This window comes from Solea solea, chromosome 4 (assembly GCF_958295425.1).
Source record: "Solea solea chromosome 4, fSolSol10.1, whole genome shotgun sequence".
NCBI classification, from domain to species: domain Eukaryota; kingdom Metazoa; phylum Chordata; class Actinopteri; order Pleuronectiformes; family Soleidae; genus Solea; species Solea solea.
The window spans coordinates 14,459,368-14,474,254 of NC_081137.1; the positions used below are offsets into that span (position 1 = coordinate 14,459,368).

Sequence of the window (14,887 nt, forward strand, 5' to 3'; positions counted from 1 at the left end):
TCAAAGTGACCTAAATCCAAATTAAAAAGATTTGGGTCATTTTAGTCTGCAGTCCAGAGCTGGCCCGAGGCAACAGTGTTTGGAGAGAACTTTTTTTTTTTTTTTTTAACATATGAAATGAATCGAAATACCTTTAGATATCTAAGGGTGTTAAGTTATTCGGTTAAAGTTATTAAACTGGTTTACTTGTTACTTGTTTACTGGTTCACTTTGAATACAAAAGTGCAAAGTTATAGCACAAATACATACAGGATTATAAAACCCTCAATCAACTGTGCCTGGCGTTTGCTCTATGGTGTGGGAAAGTGTCTCTCTCTCTCTCTCTCTCTCTCTCACACACACACACACACACACACACACACACACAAACACACTGTAACAAAATTGTACAAACACATTTTGTCCTTGTGGGGACATTTTGTCTATGTCCCACTACTGTAAAGGTCTTTTTCAGGGTGTTAAGACCTGGCTTTAGTATTAGGGTGAGAGTCGGGTTTAGGTTAGGGTTAAGCACTTTCTTTTTTGTGATGGTTAAGGTTATGGTAAGGGGCCACAGAATACAATATGTCTATGATGAGTCCTCACTGAGATACACACACACCTACGCCACAGCCTTGTCCTCCTCGGTGAGATTGTGCACTGTAGGGATGAGCAGGACTGCACCTTCAGTGAGCACAGCCTGACACTGGAGATGGAGGTGTAGCAGTGAGGGGGTTAGCTTTCATTGTCTCTGTCTTTTGTTTTTCTTCTCCTGGCCCCTCCTGCTTCTTTTGACTATAGACAGGCACATGGCGTTAAAAATAATACCCTACATAGCTGTGCTATTTCATGTTTTTACGTAATCCCTGTCACCGAAAACCAGGTACTTATAGTCCAGCAGGGCGAAGGAGATGAAAGAAGTAAGAAGTGACAGAAGTGCTGGACGACCGAGATACCCTGCCTCTGTGCTTCTTGCGTGACTTGTGGAATTAAGCTGTGTGCTGTTAACGCTCTGAGGACATTTTAAGCAAAACTTTACAAAAGAAAAAGACTGAAGAGAATCACTTTTACAACAGGTATGTATTTTAGTTTAGATATTATGAGAGATGTGGCTCACTTATTTGCTATATATATTTAACTTTGGTGGCTTTTTATTTTTTTATAAATTTACATTTTTATATTTTTACCTGAACATGAATGGTTTTCTTTGTCACAATATGAAAAGGTTGATTTAATGAAAAGTTGTTCACAAGTTCAATATGAAAGTTTGACCCATCTTAAATAATTTGTTATACATGATATATAGTGGAAAATGTATGTACAACACTAACATTTTATCTGTCAATGCTCATTTCACATGTTTATGTAAAAAAAAGTGGCAAACAAACTGCTAGACAGACTGAAAGTGTTATTTTCTGGTCTCACGCAGACATTATTGTGTATTTTTGTGGGGACTGAGATCTTTCAGCTAATTCTCAGTGCGGCAAAGTGAGGAGGGAGTGGAAGCAGAGCCCCGACACAAAAGGCAACATTATTCCCCAGCGGATCTGTGCTACATCCTTCTATGAATGGAGTATTGAAAACCATAACATTGGGGACTAGATTATTTTTCATCCCTCATAACTGAGCCATTTGTCCCAGAATTCTAAGGGGTATGTTGGTGCAGCCCGCAAATGAGGTGGCCGTGGTTCCTGAGTGTTGTGCTGGTGTCAGAATCCCCACCTCCCAGTTGGACGTACAATGACTTCCCTGTGAAACCACCGAGACAATGCGACAGTGAATATGAACGGGACCTGTTGTCGTTGTTTAAGTGTTGCATTGGCACAATCTGCCACAGAGTGATAATTAAATACACTATACAGTGGCCGAAGATTTTTTAACACCCCATCCACCGTCCATCTCTCCTGCCTCCTGTTCTCCAAGGAGACAAGAGGCGCCCCGGCAGTGTCATCAAGTGCCTAAGCGTTTTGGAGGATTCTAGTGACAGATTGCAGGAAGCAGCATTTATGTCTGACAATGGGGACCACAGAAAGCAGAAATGTCTTTTTGTGCCCCCCGGGCTCGGAATGTCCACTATCTCGAGGGGCCAATATCAAATTCTCCCCTCATCCTCAGCTAATACACATTCCTATGTAAGGTCAGGGGGAATTCTGCGGGTGCCAAGAGACAAACAACCTGAGGCCGAACAACATGCTCAGTAACACGCAATTCGATTCATTTCTGGGGACAAACCTAATAATTGAACTGTGGAATTGAGTCGTCCTAATTTCGCCCCCCATGGAAGTTTCATAATCTTTTGGGAATATATTCATCCCTGTTTTTCAGTTGTGGAGAATGGAGGGTATTCACCGTCGGCCGTAGCACTATCTATCACTGATTATTGAGTGATTGACTGTGAGTCCTAATATTCTCTGTGTGCGGGGAAAATCCCCTTGAAATCCACAGAGCAGGTGTCTGCCTCTGTCGGTAACACAAGCCTCCCCCAGCTGTTGATGATGCTGGCCAGCTCGGACATTAACCATCCTCGGCTCGTACCTGTCAATGTAATAGACCCCACCCAGATCATCTTGTCGCTGTCTCCGTTATCTGCTGCCAGGCTGGTGCATGGCGGCCATTTTGTGCAAACAAACATTATATAACGTTAAGCCCTGTTCCTGGTGGTGTTTTTTTAAATTTCATTTCTGGGATTCTGGCTGCGTTTCACCAAACATGTGAAAAATGGTACCTCTCTGCACAGCAGGTTTAAGGGAGGTACACTCAGATGGCCTAACATCTAATTGGAGGGAATAGAAATACTCACATACTCCATTTCCATTACACAGTTGTAGGCTCGGCTCTACTTGGATAGTACCTAGCGTCGTCACCGGAAGAGTCATGAGTGCGATGTCCGACACAGGAATGAACCCGGACAATGTCGAACTGTAGATCTGTTCAAAACGATATAAAAAAATTCACGAAACGTATGTTAATCTCTACATTTCTGATGTATTTAGCGACAGCACTGCTAAAAGCTGTTGATTGTGAGCCCAATCACACCCCATATTCGGGCTGACAATATGCGTGTCATGCGGGTTTGTCTGTGGTTTCCACCTGTGTGGAACCCATGTTCCTGAAACCACATAGGACCTGCATCATTTGCCCACTTAGCACCCAGGTAACTTGGAAGGGAAACTAAGTGGGCATGGGCTTTAACTGGGGCAAACCCACTTGTGACCCATGTTTTCAGCCCAAATATTACCTTTATGGGGCCCACGTGGACATCCTGGTTGGGTATGACTGAGACATAGAACCATCTATCCATCCATTTTTTTACCGCTTTATCCTCCACATGAGGGTGTCCAATTGACCTTATCCCCAAATCTGCATGTTTTTGGACTGTGGGACGAAGCCGGAGAACCCGGAGAAAACCCCATGCAGAAAGACCCTCGTTCTGACCGGGTCTCGAACCCTGGCAAGAGTGTCATAGAACCAATTCCCTCCAAAAAGTGCATCTGGAATGATGTACAGGACACTATTTTGTTATTATAGTCACATTTCCCAAAGCGTGACTGCAGGCTCCATCAGTCCAACACTATAATTAGACGAGGCGGAGGCAGGACAAAAATAGTAATTGCTTTGTTGAATTGTAGCTCTATCACACTGTCATCTAGTCCACTTAGATGTGTGTTCACACAGTTTAGAGTTTTAGGAAGCCCGATGAGGGACAACTGCATGAACGTGTGTGTGTGTGTGTGTGTGTGTGTTTTTCCAGGTGTATGGTCAGTCAGGCAGCCATGAGGAGCCAGCGTGTGGTGGAGAGCGAGTGTCGGTGCTGGAACCCGGCCGTCTGGCTCCTGGTGTCTCTGCTGGGAACCCTGATCTTGGTGGTCATCGGTGTGCTGCTACGATTCGGTGCGTGTGTGTCTTACATGTGGTTGTATGAGGTATTGTGACCTTGATGATTTCTTTAGACCCACCTAGAATCCAGATACTTGCCATTCAAAGGCCTTTTCTGGCAAGAAACACAACACCTCACTCTCCACACCATAGTCCATAGAGGAAGTAGTCGATTTTACATCTCGGCACACTGCTGCCTACTTCCGTGTTTGACATTCTGTGTTCACATTATCCTATTTGTCACAAATGTATACCAAACAATCTCCTGTGTCCCCACAAGATTTTCTCTGTGGACCTTGGTGCGTGATAGTGTGTTTCTCAAAATCTCATTGTGATATATATGTAGATTTGATTTTATTGGACGAGCCCCTAAAAATCAGTTTTTACCTTCTGTTCCACTGTGAAGTCAGTTTTTTTTGAAGTGAGAGAAACAAATGTTTCATCTCCAGCTGCTACTGTATATCACGTGAAAACGGGAACAAAATGAAATTTATTTATGGAAAGTTCCCAAGGTCATTTTTCATACATTGGCTCACGACCAAAAAAAAAGAAAGACTGGAAGCGATTCTCAAGCTTTATGAAGAGCTATTATTTACAATTTGACATTAAACAAATACCTCATCCTTTTGTTTTGTTTTACATTTTCTTTCATATCCCAGTATATTTGCTGAATTTGTTTTGAGAAGCAGCATATTTTAAAAGTCAGTTTCATGGGAAAGATTTTTTTTTTTTTGCTTGCTGTTAAGTGACATATGATATGACCTCTTGTGTGTCAGTGCATGGCCACACGTTTGACACATTAATAACACTCAAGAACTGGGTGTATCTGGGATGGAACTCCCTGTGGAATAGTGCTTTTCTGTCCACAGTCACTATCTGGCCTGTGCTTACCACCGATACTTGGCTAAAAGCCCTGCACTTACTTCAAACAGAGCATGGATCAATCCCAACCAACGAAACGTTCTATTCAATTACGTCGACATCAAATGATTGGCTCTGCCTCTTAAAACACAGCATGTGCCTCACTGACATCTTCTGTATTCTCATTTCAGGAGACGTGAAGATAAACAAACGAGCTTCATACAGTAAGTTGACTCCTCTGTTTCTTCTTAGAATAGGAACTGTGTCTTCCCACAACATAAACCAGAGCACAAGCTGCGGGACACACAGTGAACAGGTGTAAGAACAAGCCCGGGAGCTAAAATAGGTAGTTTTTCTGTGAATACAGTGAACATGTTTCGCTGTCCCAAACAAAAGGGACAAGTCTGTGAAATGACCTACGCTGGATGTGATGGCTAACAAAAAAAAAGAAAAGACAAATACAATGTCTTTGTAAGTAGTTGATACCTGAGATATTAGTCTTCAGGCATCAGAACATTCTCTATACAGGCCCAGAAACTTCTCAGGGCGATGTGGGTCAGGTTGAAACCTGATATGTATGACGCAGAGCCAATTTGGTCATTTGTGCAAAAACTCACATATATAAACAAATAATGTTTGAAAAGAAAACTGTCATTTTAAATTGTTAAAAGGAAATAACCAATTTTTGAAGGTACTTGGGTCATGAACCAAAATCCCTTTACATACTTAAATGAAAGCCATATAAAAAGTCTCTTTTTAGTTGAATCTCTATGTGTTCATCATATTTCTTTCAATCCTTCTGTCATTTACCTTTTATTCATTTATTTATTTGTATGCTAGTCTTATCCTCAGTTTTACTTTGGTTTATGTCTACTTATTCACTTATTATCAGGATGTATGATCAATTCTAGCCTTAAGCGCTTAACAGATATTGATTGATTGATTGATTGATTGATTGATAAGAATGCATTGCACTAATCCAATAAATGTTGCAGAGAATAGTCTTACCACGCCTCCTGTTGTGGATTCAGTCTTCAGTGTCTAGGGTTACAGGGAAATACAGTACATAGTGTATATAGTACCTATGGAACACCAAGATCCTCCATTTCATCCCCTCCCTTCTGTTTCAGATTATGACGAGCAAACCTCAACTGGTACGCAATATCAAGGTAGGAATACGCCACACAGCCGCCGGCATAATGTCCTGACACCTATATGTACACTTTAAACTAAATCTGCATCCAGGTCACACGATGGTAACATATCAGTGGCAGGCTGTGTGTCAGTAAAGGAGAGTACAGAGAACAGATCAGTGCCTGGGGCTCTTAAAACAAGGCCACGTTCCCACTTTCTCCATTTCCAAAAACCCCCCTCTCACGCATGGAAAACTATTGTGCACTTAAGAGTGCAGGGGCCCACTTTGAAATCTGAAAATCCTCCGAGGTCCACACCCGAATAAATCAAAAATGAATAAATCACGTCATCAGCACACGACACAAGGATCAATCATTTAATAATCAGTCCACTTTAATTAATATTTGAAAAGTTGAACTTCACAACAAAGTGTGCAATTATCCCGTCAAGATAAACAACAATGTACGAGTGCAATGTGTGAAATGTTAGGACTGTATTCTGAGCAGCTGACACTGGATACTCACGCGTAAAATGTCACAATATTAAACCCAACATCAGCACGAAGAATCCTTTAAAACCCTTAAACACTGAGCGTATCGCAGACGACACAAAAGCACTTTGCATTACCGTAATTACGCGACGGTTTGTGCTATCGGAAACATTAAACAATGGTTCCCGAAAGCTGAGAAGTTGCAAGTCATTGGTGTGGTTATTACGGTCATTTCACTTGCACTGTTGCAGGAAGCTGGAGAATCAGCGTCTTTGTCACCAGAGAGGAGAGAGTTGGAAAAACGCCTGTGCATACTTTGCACATACTTTTTGGCCTGTTTTTGGACATTGAGACAAAGACTCAATCAAATGTTATTTTAAATGTGTTATACCATTCAAATTACAAATTTAATGTGCAAAATCTGGTGTTCTTGTGCTTTTTTCCTAAATAAAACTAAATATTGTTAATACACCATTTTAACATGCAGTAAATTGTAAATAACTGCCAGATATTGAAAGTTAAAAAGCTCTTTTATGGTTAAAATAAGGAAAAAAGTCAAGACAAACATTTTGAGGCTTAGGTGTTAAAGCGGGGGTGTCAAACTCAAGTCGGCCGGACCAGTAAAATAATAGTATAATAACCTATAAACAACTAAATCTGTCCCTTTGTTTTACATTTAATGAAGCATCTTTTTACATATGATGAACAACTGGAAATAAGATGAAAAGTATGTGCACTTTCAACAATATTAAGTTAACCGTTTACACTTATAGATCACAGTGGATCTACAAAGGCACAAAACATTTAGTCACAGGTATCTGGAACTGTAAAGTATAGTATATCACATTATGATTAGATTCACAATTTCATCCTGCGTGTCGGATCGGACCCTCTGGTCGGGCCAGTTCTGGCCTGTGGGCCGTATGTTTGACACCCCTGTGTTAAAGGGTTAACAGGCACAACCTCATCACCACACTCAGAGTCAGTTGTGTGGAGTGAATCTGAAAATGAATCTGAAAGAGAGAAGATCTGATTGATACTGTATGCTTCTTTCTTCCCTCCAAAGTACGACTGGTGAACGGAGACAGCAGGTGTCAGGGAAGACTGGAGGTGCTTTACAATGGCCAGTGGGGCACAGTATGTGACGATGAGTGGGACATTGTGAATGCTAAAGTGGTATGTCAGCAGCTGCACTGCGGAATGGCAGTGCATGGTAAGAGTTTCGGACAAGGCAAAGGCTCCATCCTGTTGGATAACGTGAAATGCAACGGGAATGAAATGGCCCTCAGTGAGTGCAGAAATATTGGCTGGGGCAACCACAACTGTTACCACTTTGAGGATGTGAGCGTTACCTGCAAAGGTAAGGGCCTTTATACGATCTTGTTGTTGCTGAAGTAGGTGTGGTTCTGCTTTCCATTCCCATTTTATCTCATGTCATTTGAGTTATTGCTTCTTCTTTTTTTTTATTTTGCTGCCAGAACCAAAGAATATGGCTGGAAGAGGCTTTGGCAATTACACTTCCCCGACGTCTCAGAGCTCTTTACGTGAGTGGCCCCTACTTTCACATCTATCTAGGCAAATACACCAAGATCCACCTGTAACAACAATGACTACAAGGCTAAATAAGCTCCTATCTCCTTGACCTCTATGCTGGCGTCCTCTACATCTATACATTTTTTATACTATTTTATTTTTATTTTTATATACTATACATATACACACATATATATACATATACACACATATATATACATATATATAGATATATATATGTGCAAAAGTTTTAGGCCAGCATTAGATTTGTTGTTTTAGCAATGCTATAACGAAAATAGAGGATCATTATTTCAATTTCCCTTTACTGGAACACATCCAGAAAATATGTATGCAGTTTTTTGTTGTTTAAAAAAAATAAATAAAAAATCATCCTCTACAGGTGTCTTTAGTATTTAGCGTGATCTAGCCTTACACTTGAACAATAACACAGCTCTGTTAATACTGGAGTGGAACCTTAATTAATGTTACTGGTAAATCCTGTGTTTGTCCTACTATTTCATTTAAAGAAATATCTTCTGTAAAAAAACATCTATTACGCTTAAGCATTACATACACATGTTGCATGAGTTAAACTCATTGACAGCTCGCGAATATATGAGACCTGCTTTAAGTCAAATTCCAATGATCATAGAATTTGACAGACAGAAAAAACAACAGAGCTGGTGGTGCCTAAAACGTTTGCACAGTACTGTATTTATATATATGTTATATAGCATATACAGTAGTCCAAATTACCAGCCAACCACAGCATGCATTTTGTGTTTTACAAAATGCAAACAAATAAACTCTTTTAAAAGAGATAGTTCACACAGTTGAGTGTACCAAAAACATGGAACACAAGGAATAACACATTTTAGCCACTGAACAAAAAAGACTTGTCAGTTTAAGTCAGGGGTCTCAAAGTGGCGGCCCGGGGGCCACATGTGGCCCTCCAATCGATTTCATGTGGCCCTCCAAGCAATATCAAGTTGAAACGAGTCATTTCTATATGTTTTTATTTTTAAATGAATAGATTAATTTTGCATCATAAATATGTTTTTTTTATTGTTGCATATTAAAACAACCACTTATATTTTGAAATTATCCAATCCAATCCAACTTTATTGGGTTCACACTATTGTTTTTCTTTTAAATTTAGTTTACAAGTGATTTTTTTTTATGTGCGTCCTCATGAAATCCACTGGGAATGCAAATTCCAGACTAAGGATTGAACACCTAAGAGTTTCTTTTGAGGGTGTGCTGTGTAAGCCAAGGCATACAGTGACAATATCTGTGTCTAATGACATGTCAGATGTTTTCTGAGCCCAAGTACGTACTGTACAGGCCCACACCCTTCTCCATTATCTGTATTAACGTCTTCATTTACACTTCCGTTCACACACAAATCCTATCAGTTACTGTTCCATAGTGTCCAAGTCAAAACCTTAGCGATGCAACAAACAACTATTTTCATTATCGTCTGAGTACATGTTTGGTCCTTATAATGTCAGAAAATGTTGAAAAATGTTTGAAATGACGATGTTCTTGAATGTTTTGTTTTGTCGACAAACCAAAATTGTTCAGTTTTTAATGATTTCTTTGTTACATGAAGCAAAGAAACCAGAACATATTTATGTATATTATATATATTATCCCCAGCTTCTTACATATATATGTAAGAAGCTGGGGATAATAGTCGAAAAAAGACAACAAAAAAAACACTCAAACAGATTACTAAATGAATCATCCATTATTTTGATAACAATAACTACATTTCAAAACTTTTGAAAATCTGACTTGCTCTCGGTGTAGGTGATGGCAGCATCAGACTGGTGGATGGAAAACATGCCTGCGAGGGCCGAGTAGAAATCTACTACCGTAGAAAATGGGGAACAGTGTGTGACGATATTTGGAGCCTCCAAAATGCCATGGTGGTTTGCAAACAGCTGGGATGCGGCGATGCCATCTCTGCACACACCAACGCCTACTTTAAACGAGGGACCGGCCCGATATACCTGGACAATGTTGATTGCAAGGGAAATGAGTGGGAGCTGAGCACATGCGACAGCGGAGGCTGGGAGGTTCACAACTGTGGCCATCACGAGGACGCTGGAGTCACCTGCCATGGTACGCTGATCTCATTGTCACTGCATTGTAAATCGACATCATTATTATCATCACAAATGTGCCACGCCACTAGTTTCTGCGCTGAAAACCACAAATGTCAATTTCATGGCGGTAGGAAGGGAAAATTCAATTCAAGGGATCCCCAAAGACAGAGGGAGTAATCTCAATTTAATTTCAAGCAACAGTAAATGTCTGTGTTGGGGGTTAAAGTCAATAAAATAACCATTAAAGTGTATTCAAAAATTTCAAGACTTCTCTCAGATAAAAATGACAGAAGTTCTGATGTAGATATAAAATGTGCTCATTTTCATTTCTGTCCACTTGAGGCTTCAGCACTCCGGAGGATCCTGTTTCCACTGAATACCAGACATATACAGAAACATATACCACTGAAGGTAAACGACCACACAGTACAGCACACATCTAACTGCACAAGCAAAACATCATCAAACTAATCATTTCCTCCATTGAATCTTCATCTTCTTCCACTGTATATATATATATATTTTATTTATTTTTTTAAGAAATGATGTGTAGTTTAGCCAAATGACCATGAAACCTCGATTGTCTTTAGCTGTGTTGTATCACAATGCCCACAAAACACGGTGGTGGAGCAGCTCCATTGTCATCATAAACAGATACTGTGAGTTGCCAAGTAATGTTGTCATGTGTGACATCTTTCCTCTAGCAACAGAAAGTACTTCAATTACCACGTCACCAACCACAAAGTCTGTAACCAGAACCACCAAATCAGGTACCAGTACCTACAAAACTACAGACTATAAATTAAAACCTGTTAACCTGTGTATATATTATATAGAAATACTGCAGTGGTGTTTTAATCAATTTATTCCGACAGCTTCACCACCTGTTCGTTTAATGAACGGAGACCATCGCTGTATGGGTCGTGTAGAGGTCCAATACAAAAATGAGTGGAGGACAGTGTGCGATGATAACTGGAATATACTCAACGCCAAGGTCGTGTGTAGACAGCTTGGCTGTGGAAAAGCTATAGCAGCCATGCCCGGTCCAGTCTTTGGCCAAGGTACTGGACAAATCTTGATGGACAATGTGGATTGCAGGGGCAATGAAAGGGCGATAACGGACTGCGACTTCCCAGGGTGGGGTCTACACAACTGTGGACATCCTGAGGATGCTGGTGTTATCTGTGAAGGTAAGACTTAAATGCAACGCCAGCCTCTGATCTAATAAAGCTACCTTTGCAGTTGTCAGTCATCTATGCCAGCTCCCTGCTGAGCTGTCCATTTGCAAAACATGACTAAAGGCGTAAATGTGCAGTAAATGTGTTTTAATCTGCACCTCAAGGTGGAGAGGTGCAGCGACAGGAGGCCTGTTTTAGCCAAGGACGATGCAGCAGAGGTTTGCAATGAGAGGATGTTCTTTATTTTCCCTGTTGATATTTACATGGAAAATCAAACACTGACACGAGTCAAAGTAAAATAATGCAAAAAAACGAGAAAGACAGCATACGCCTTCGTTTAAATAGCTCGCTTAGCTGAGATTGGAGGTCTACCACCACATTGGTGTGTCTGCTCACTTCCCCAGTCTCCCGCTGGTGACGGAATCTGGCTTACAGACGCTGCCGCGTGTCACGTGATCGGCGTCACATGAGGTTGAGACGCTAAGTCATAGCATCACATGCCTTCAGCAGGTACTTTGTATGGGCAAATGGCATGTAACATGTGTGGGACAAGTAGTGCTATTAGCATTGCATTACAAAACCATTACCAAATCATGAGCCCTTGCAAAGTGCACTCTCTCCTTAAGGGAACCAAGTAAAAGCCTTCCTATATTGATCAGCAGGATAATTATAAAAGAGCCTGGCTAATGCCTCTGCGATGTTTCCTGGTATTTCCTGAGTATGCTCAGGGCACTAAAGGATCACTGCTTTTCTCCCTGCTCCCCTTAGAGAGTGAAAGCACAACTCCTATATCACCCATCACGGCTACTTTTGGCAAGATTGAGGTCATAACCTATGGCCAACCTATGGGGAGGTCAACTGGTGAAGGTATAGCCCAAATACGTCACACTTCATTAAACACAAAATCGGCCAATTTCATATAAAATCACAGTGAATTTATGTGACTTTTCTTTCTTTTCTCAAGGAATGCTGAGACTGGTGGGTGGCCGGGGCCGATGTGAGGGTCGGGTGGAGATGTACCTGAATTTTGCGTGGGGAACGGTGTGCGATGATGCGTGGGACCAGCGTGACGCTCAGGTGGTGTGTCGCCAGATGGGCTGTGGCGAAGTCTTAGAGGTCTGGAACGAGGCTTTCTTTGGTCAAGGGACAGGAGCAATCCTGCTGGACAATCTGAAGTGCATAGGCACAGAGGAGTCTCTGCTGCAGTGCTCTCATATCGGAAGGGATGTGCACAACTGTGACCACAGTGAAGATGCTGGAGTCACCTGCTCACTGTTATGATTTCAGTTTAACCACCATGGGTAGGAGGTTGTTGTATCAACTTATAGGACTTGTGTGCATAATGTAAATAACAGCTTTCAACCTGGTGTAGGAATACTCCTCCTCCACCACCACCACCACCACCACCATGATTACATATTATGACTATCTATGCCTATTAAGCACTTTATAAATAAATATATGACATAAAATACAATGTACACCATTTGTATTTGATAACCTGAGAAAAGCAAACCTTTAAAAGCCTGAATGTCTTTCTTCTCCCATTATTTTTACATTTTCTACTTCAGACCCCAAATTCATAACAAATACAACAAATATATATATATATATGGGGAAGAATGCAATAAAATAAAACATTGTTTAGTCACTGTCTGCATGTAATTGTTCAGCGCCTGTGCCAGCAATGCAGTGACGGGTAGAGTGATACTCCTACATGTCACTGGGTGGCAGTCGGGAGCAAATTGTCACCAGTTCGAATCCCAGTTCAACTGAGGCCACTTCTGTTAGGACTTTGCTTTCAAAACAAATGGCAGCTGGGATTGGCTCCAGCCACCTGCGACCCTCATGTGGATGATATAGTGGTAGACAATGAGTGTGAGTACGTGCAAACAGTTAAGCATACTGGTGTAAACAGTAGTGGAAACACTTGAAACAGTCACTACATAAATAGGAGACTGGGGATGGAATGGCCCAGCACTCATAGCTTGTGCTTCAGAATCATCCTGAACGCACGCCATCTCTGGAGCAGAGCTAGTTTTGTCTTAAATCGATTTCTTCTGGCCCGCCGATCAATTATCATTATAATTAGCTATTTCAGTCTGCTTTTGTTATTTATCGATTCATTTTGTCACATGTTTTTATTGTAAACTAAAATGTAGTTCCAAATAAAAAAAACCAAACACATATTGTGGAATTCTCTGGAATTGTGCCATGAATTTTTATTTAGTTATTGAGATGTTAAACTCATATTGCTCACCCCTACTGAAGGTTCCTATTTTTCTCTTGACCCCTCCTGACCAGAGCAGACACTCATTGCCTCCCCAGGTCATTGGAGTTTGAGACTCCTGCTCTGGAGTGATGTCTCTCAAGGTCCCAGCCACCTCCTCAGTCACTCATTTAGTAATAAATGAATGATCAATCAATCAATTATTGCAGGTCTATTAGGCAAGAAAATGAAAGTTCATGCAGCTCTTTTTCAATGTCCTCCTGATAAGCACAAATCCTTTTAATGGAGCTTTTATAGTGAACAGTTGGAAGGCAGCAGTTGAGAGACATCTTTAATTTTGAAGGGGTCACTGACGATAATGTGCGTCTCTCAGATATAATTAGTGGACAAGACACTTCTGAAAGACATTTTACATCTCAGTAATACCCTTTTTCCTGGTTGAATAAACATATACAGTATATGATTGGTCTCATCTTACTCACCCCATCTCATACAGACGACAGCAAGCCTCAGTGAAATCGGTGACAGGTGAGAGCTCGGCGTAGAACCCCCCATTATTCACGTCTGTCACAGCATTCTCTGCGTCCTTTATTGAAACCATGAAGACGATGCAGCCGAAGAGACGTTTTACTGGCTCTGGATACAAGAAAAAAAACATTATGTTCATTTCCTCCATTTCCTTCACTTCTTTCTTCTCCTCCTAAAATCCAAATAATCACATGTATTCATTCATAGTGCTTATATCTCCCACTAAAGGTGGGAACAGCCACCTTTGGAACACTTGGATTCATTGTTTAAACAGCAAAAGTTGTAGCAGCATTAATTATTCTGGATGTTTATCCTTAACGGATTAACTCTTATCTGATTGTGTAAGAATCCTCATTTTGTTTCTACATAAAACTGCTATTTATCTAAATCACGTGAGGATTCAGTTTGGACACAACAAAACTTTAGCTCTAATACAATTATGTGATGATTTTAAAAAGAATGTGTCATGAACAGCTAGTTTCAGCTGAAGTATTTTCTCTTAGAGCTTAAAGGAAATGCACAGGTGAGAAAGTGGTGGTCCTGGTTAAATGAAGACCAGGACTACACAATCTTCAGAATGACTTGCCTCCAAAAAAGTCATCATAGTGCTTCTGCATCTCCATGTCACTGATGGCACCTAGTGGTTATAAGACAGAATAGGAAAGAATCAAATCATCAGCTGTACAGTTGTCTACAGTAAGGAAAACTTACCAGTTCCAATAATAAACTTCAAATATTTACTTAAATTAAAAAAAATGCACAATTCAGCACAGATCATGATCAAAGTGATAGTGAAAAGACTAACCTAACCTATTATCTCACCTGGTCCAAAGTTGGTTTGGTGTGCAATCTGGAGCAGAGGTCTCTATGTCGACAGGCCCCCGAAAGAGCAGCTGACTGAGGAAAAGGATAAAATGATCATGCTGAGTGTTTGCATTTGATTTGACACAGCATCCATCGTAAACCA

General features: G+C 40.8%; 1 protein-coding gene across 1 annotated transcript; it reads left to right on the plus strand.

Moving 5' to 3' along the window:
* The first annotated feature begins 702 nt into the window (after window positions 1-702).
* LOC131457962 (scavenger receptor cysteine-rich domain-containing group B protein) lies at window positions 703-13,349 on the plus strand. Its single transcript, XM_058626516.1, has 12 exons — window positions 703-1,055; window positions 3,731-3,870; window positions 4,908-4,940; window positions 5,847-5,885; window positions 7,407-7,700; window positions 7,819-7,884; window positions 9,686-10,000; window positions 10,327-10,395; window positions 10,689-10,754; window positions 10,860-11,174; window positions 11,931-12,029; window positions 12,127-13,349. The coding sequence occupies exons 2-12, from the start codon at window positions 3,735-3,737 to the stop codon at window positions 12,441-12,443; spliced, it is 1,749 nt and encodes a 582-aa protein (XP_058482499.1). The 5' UTR covers window positions 703-1,055; window positions 3,731-3,734; the 3' UTR covers window positions 12,444-13,349.
* Window positions 13,350-14,887: the final 1,538 nt, after the last annotated feature.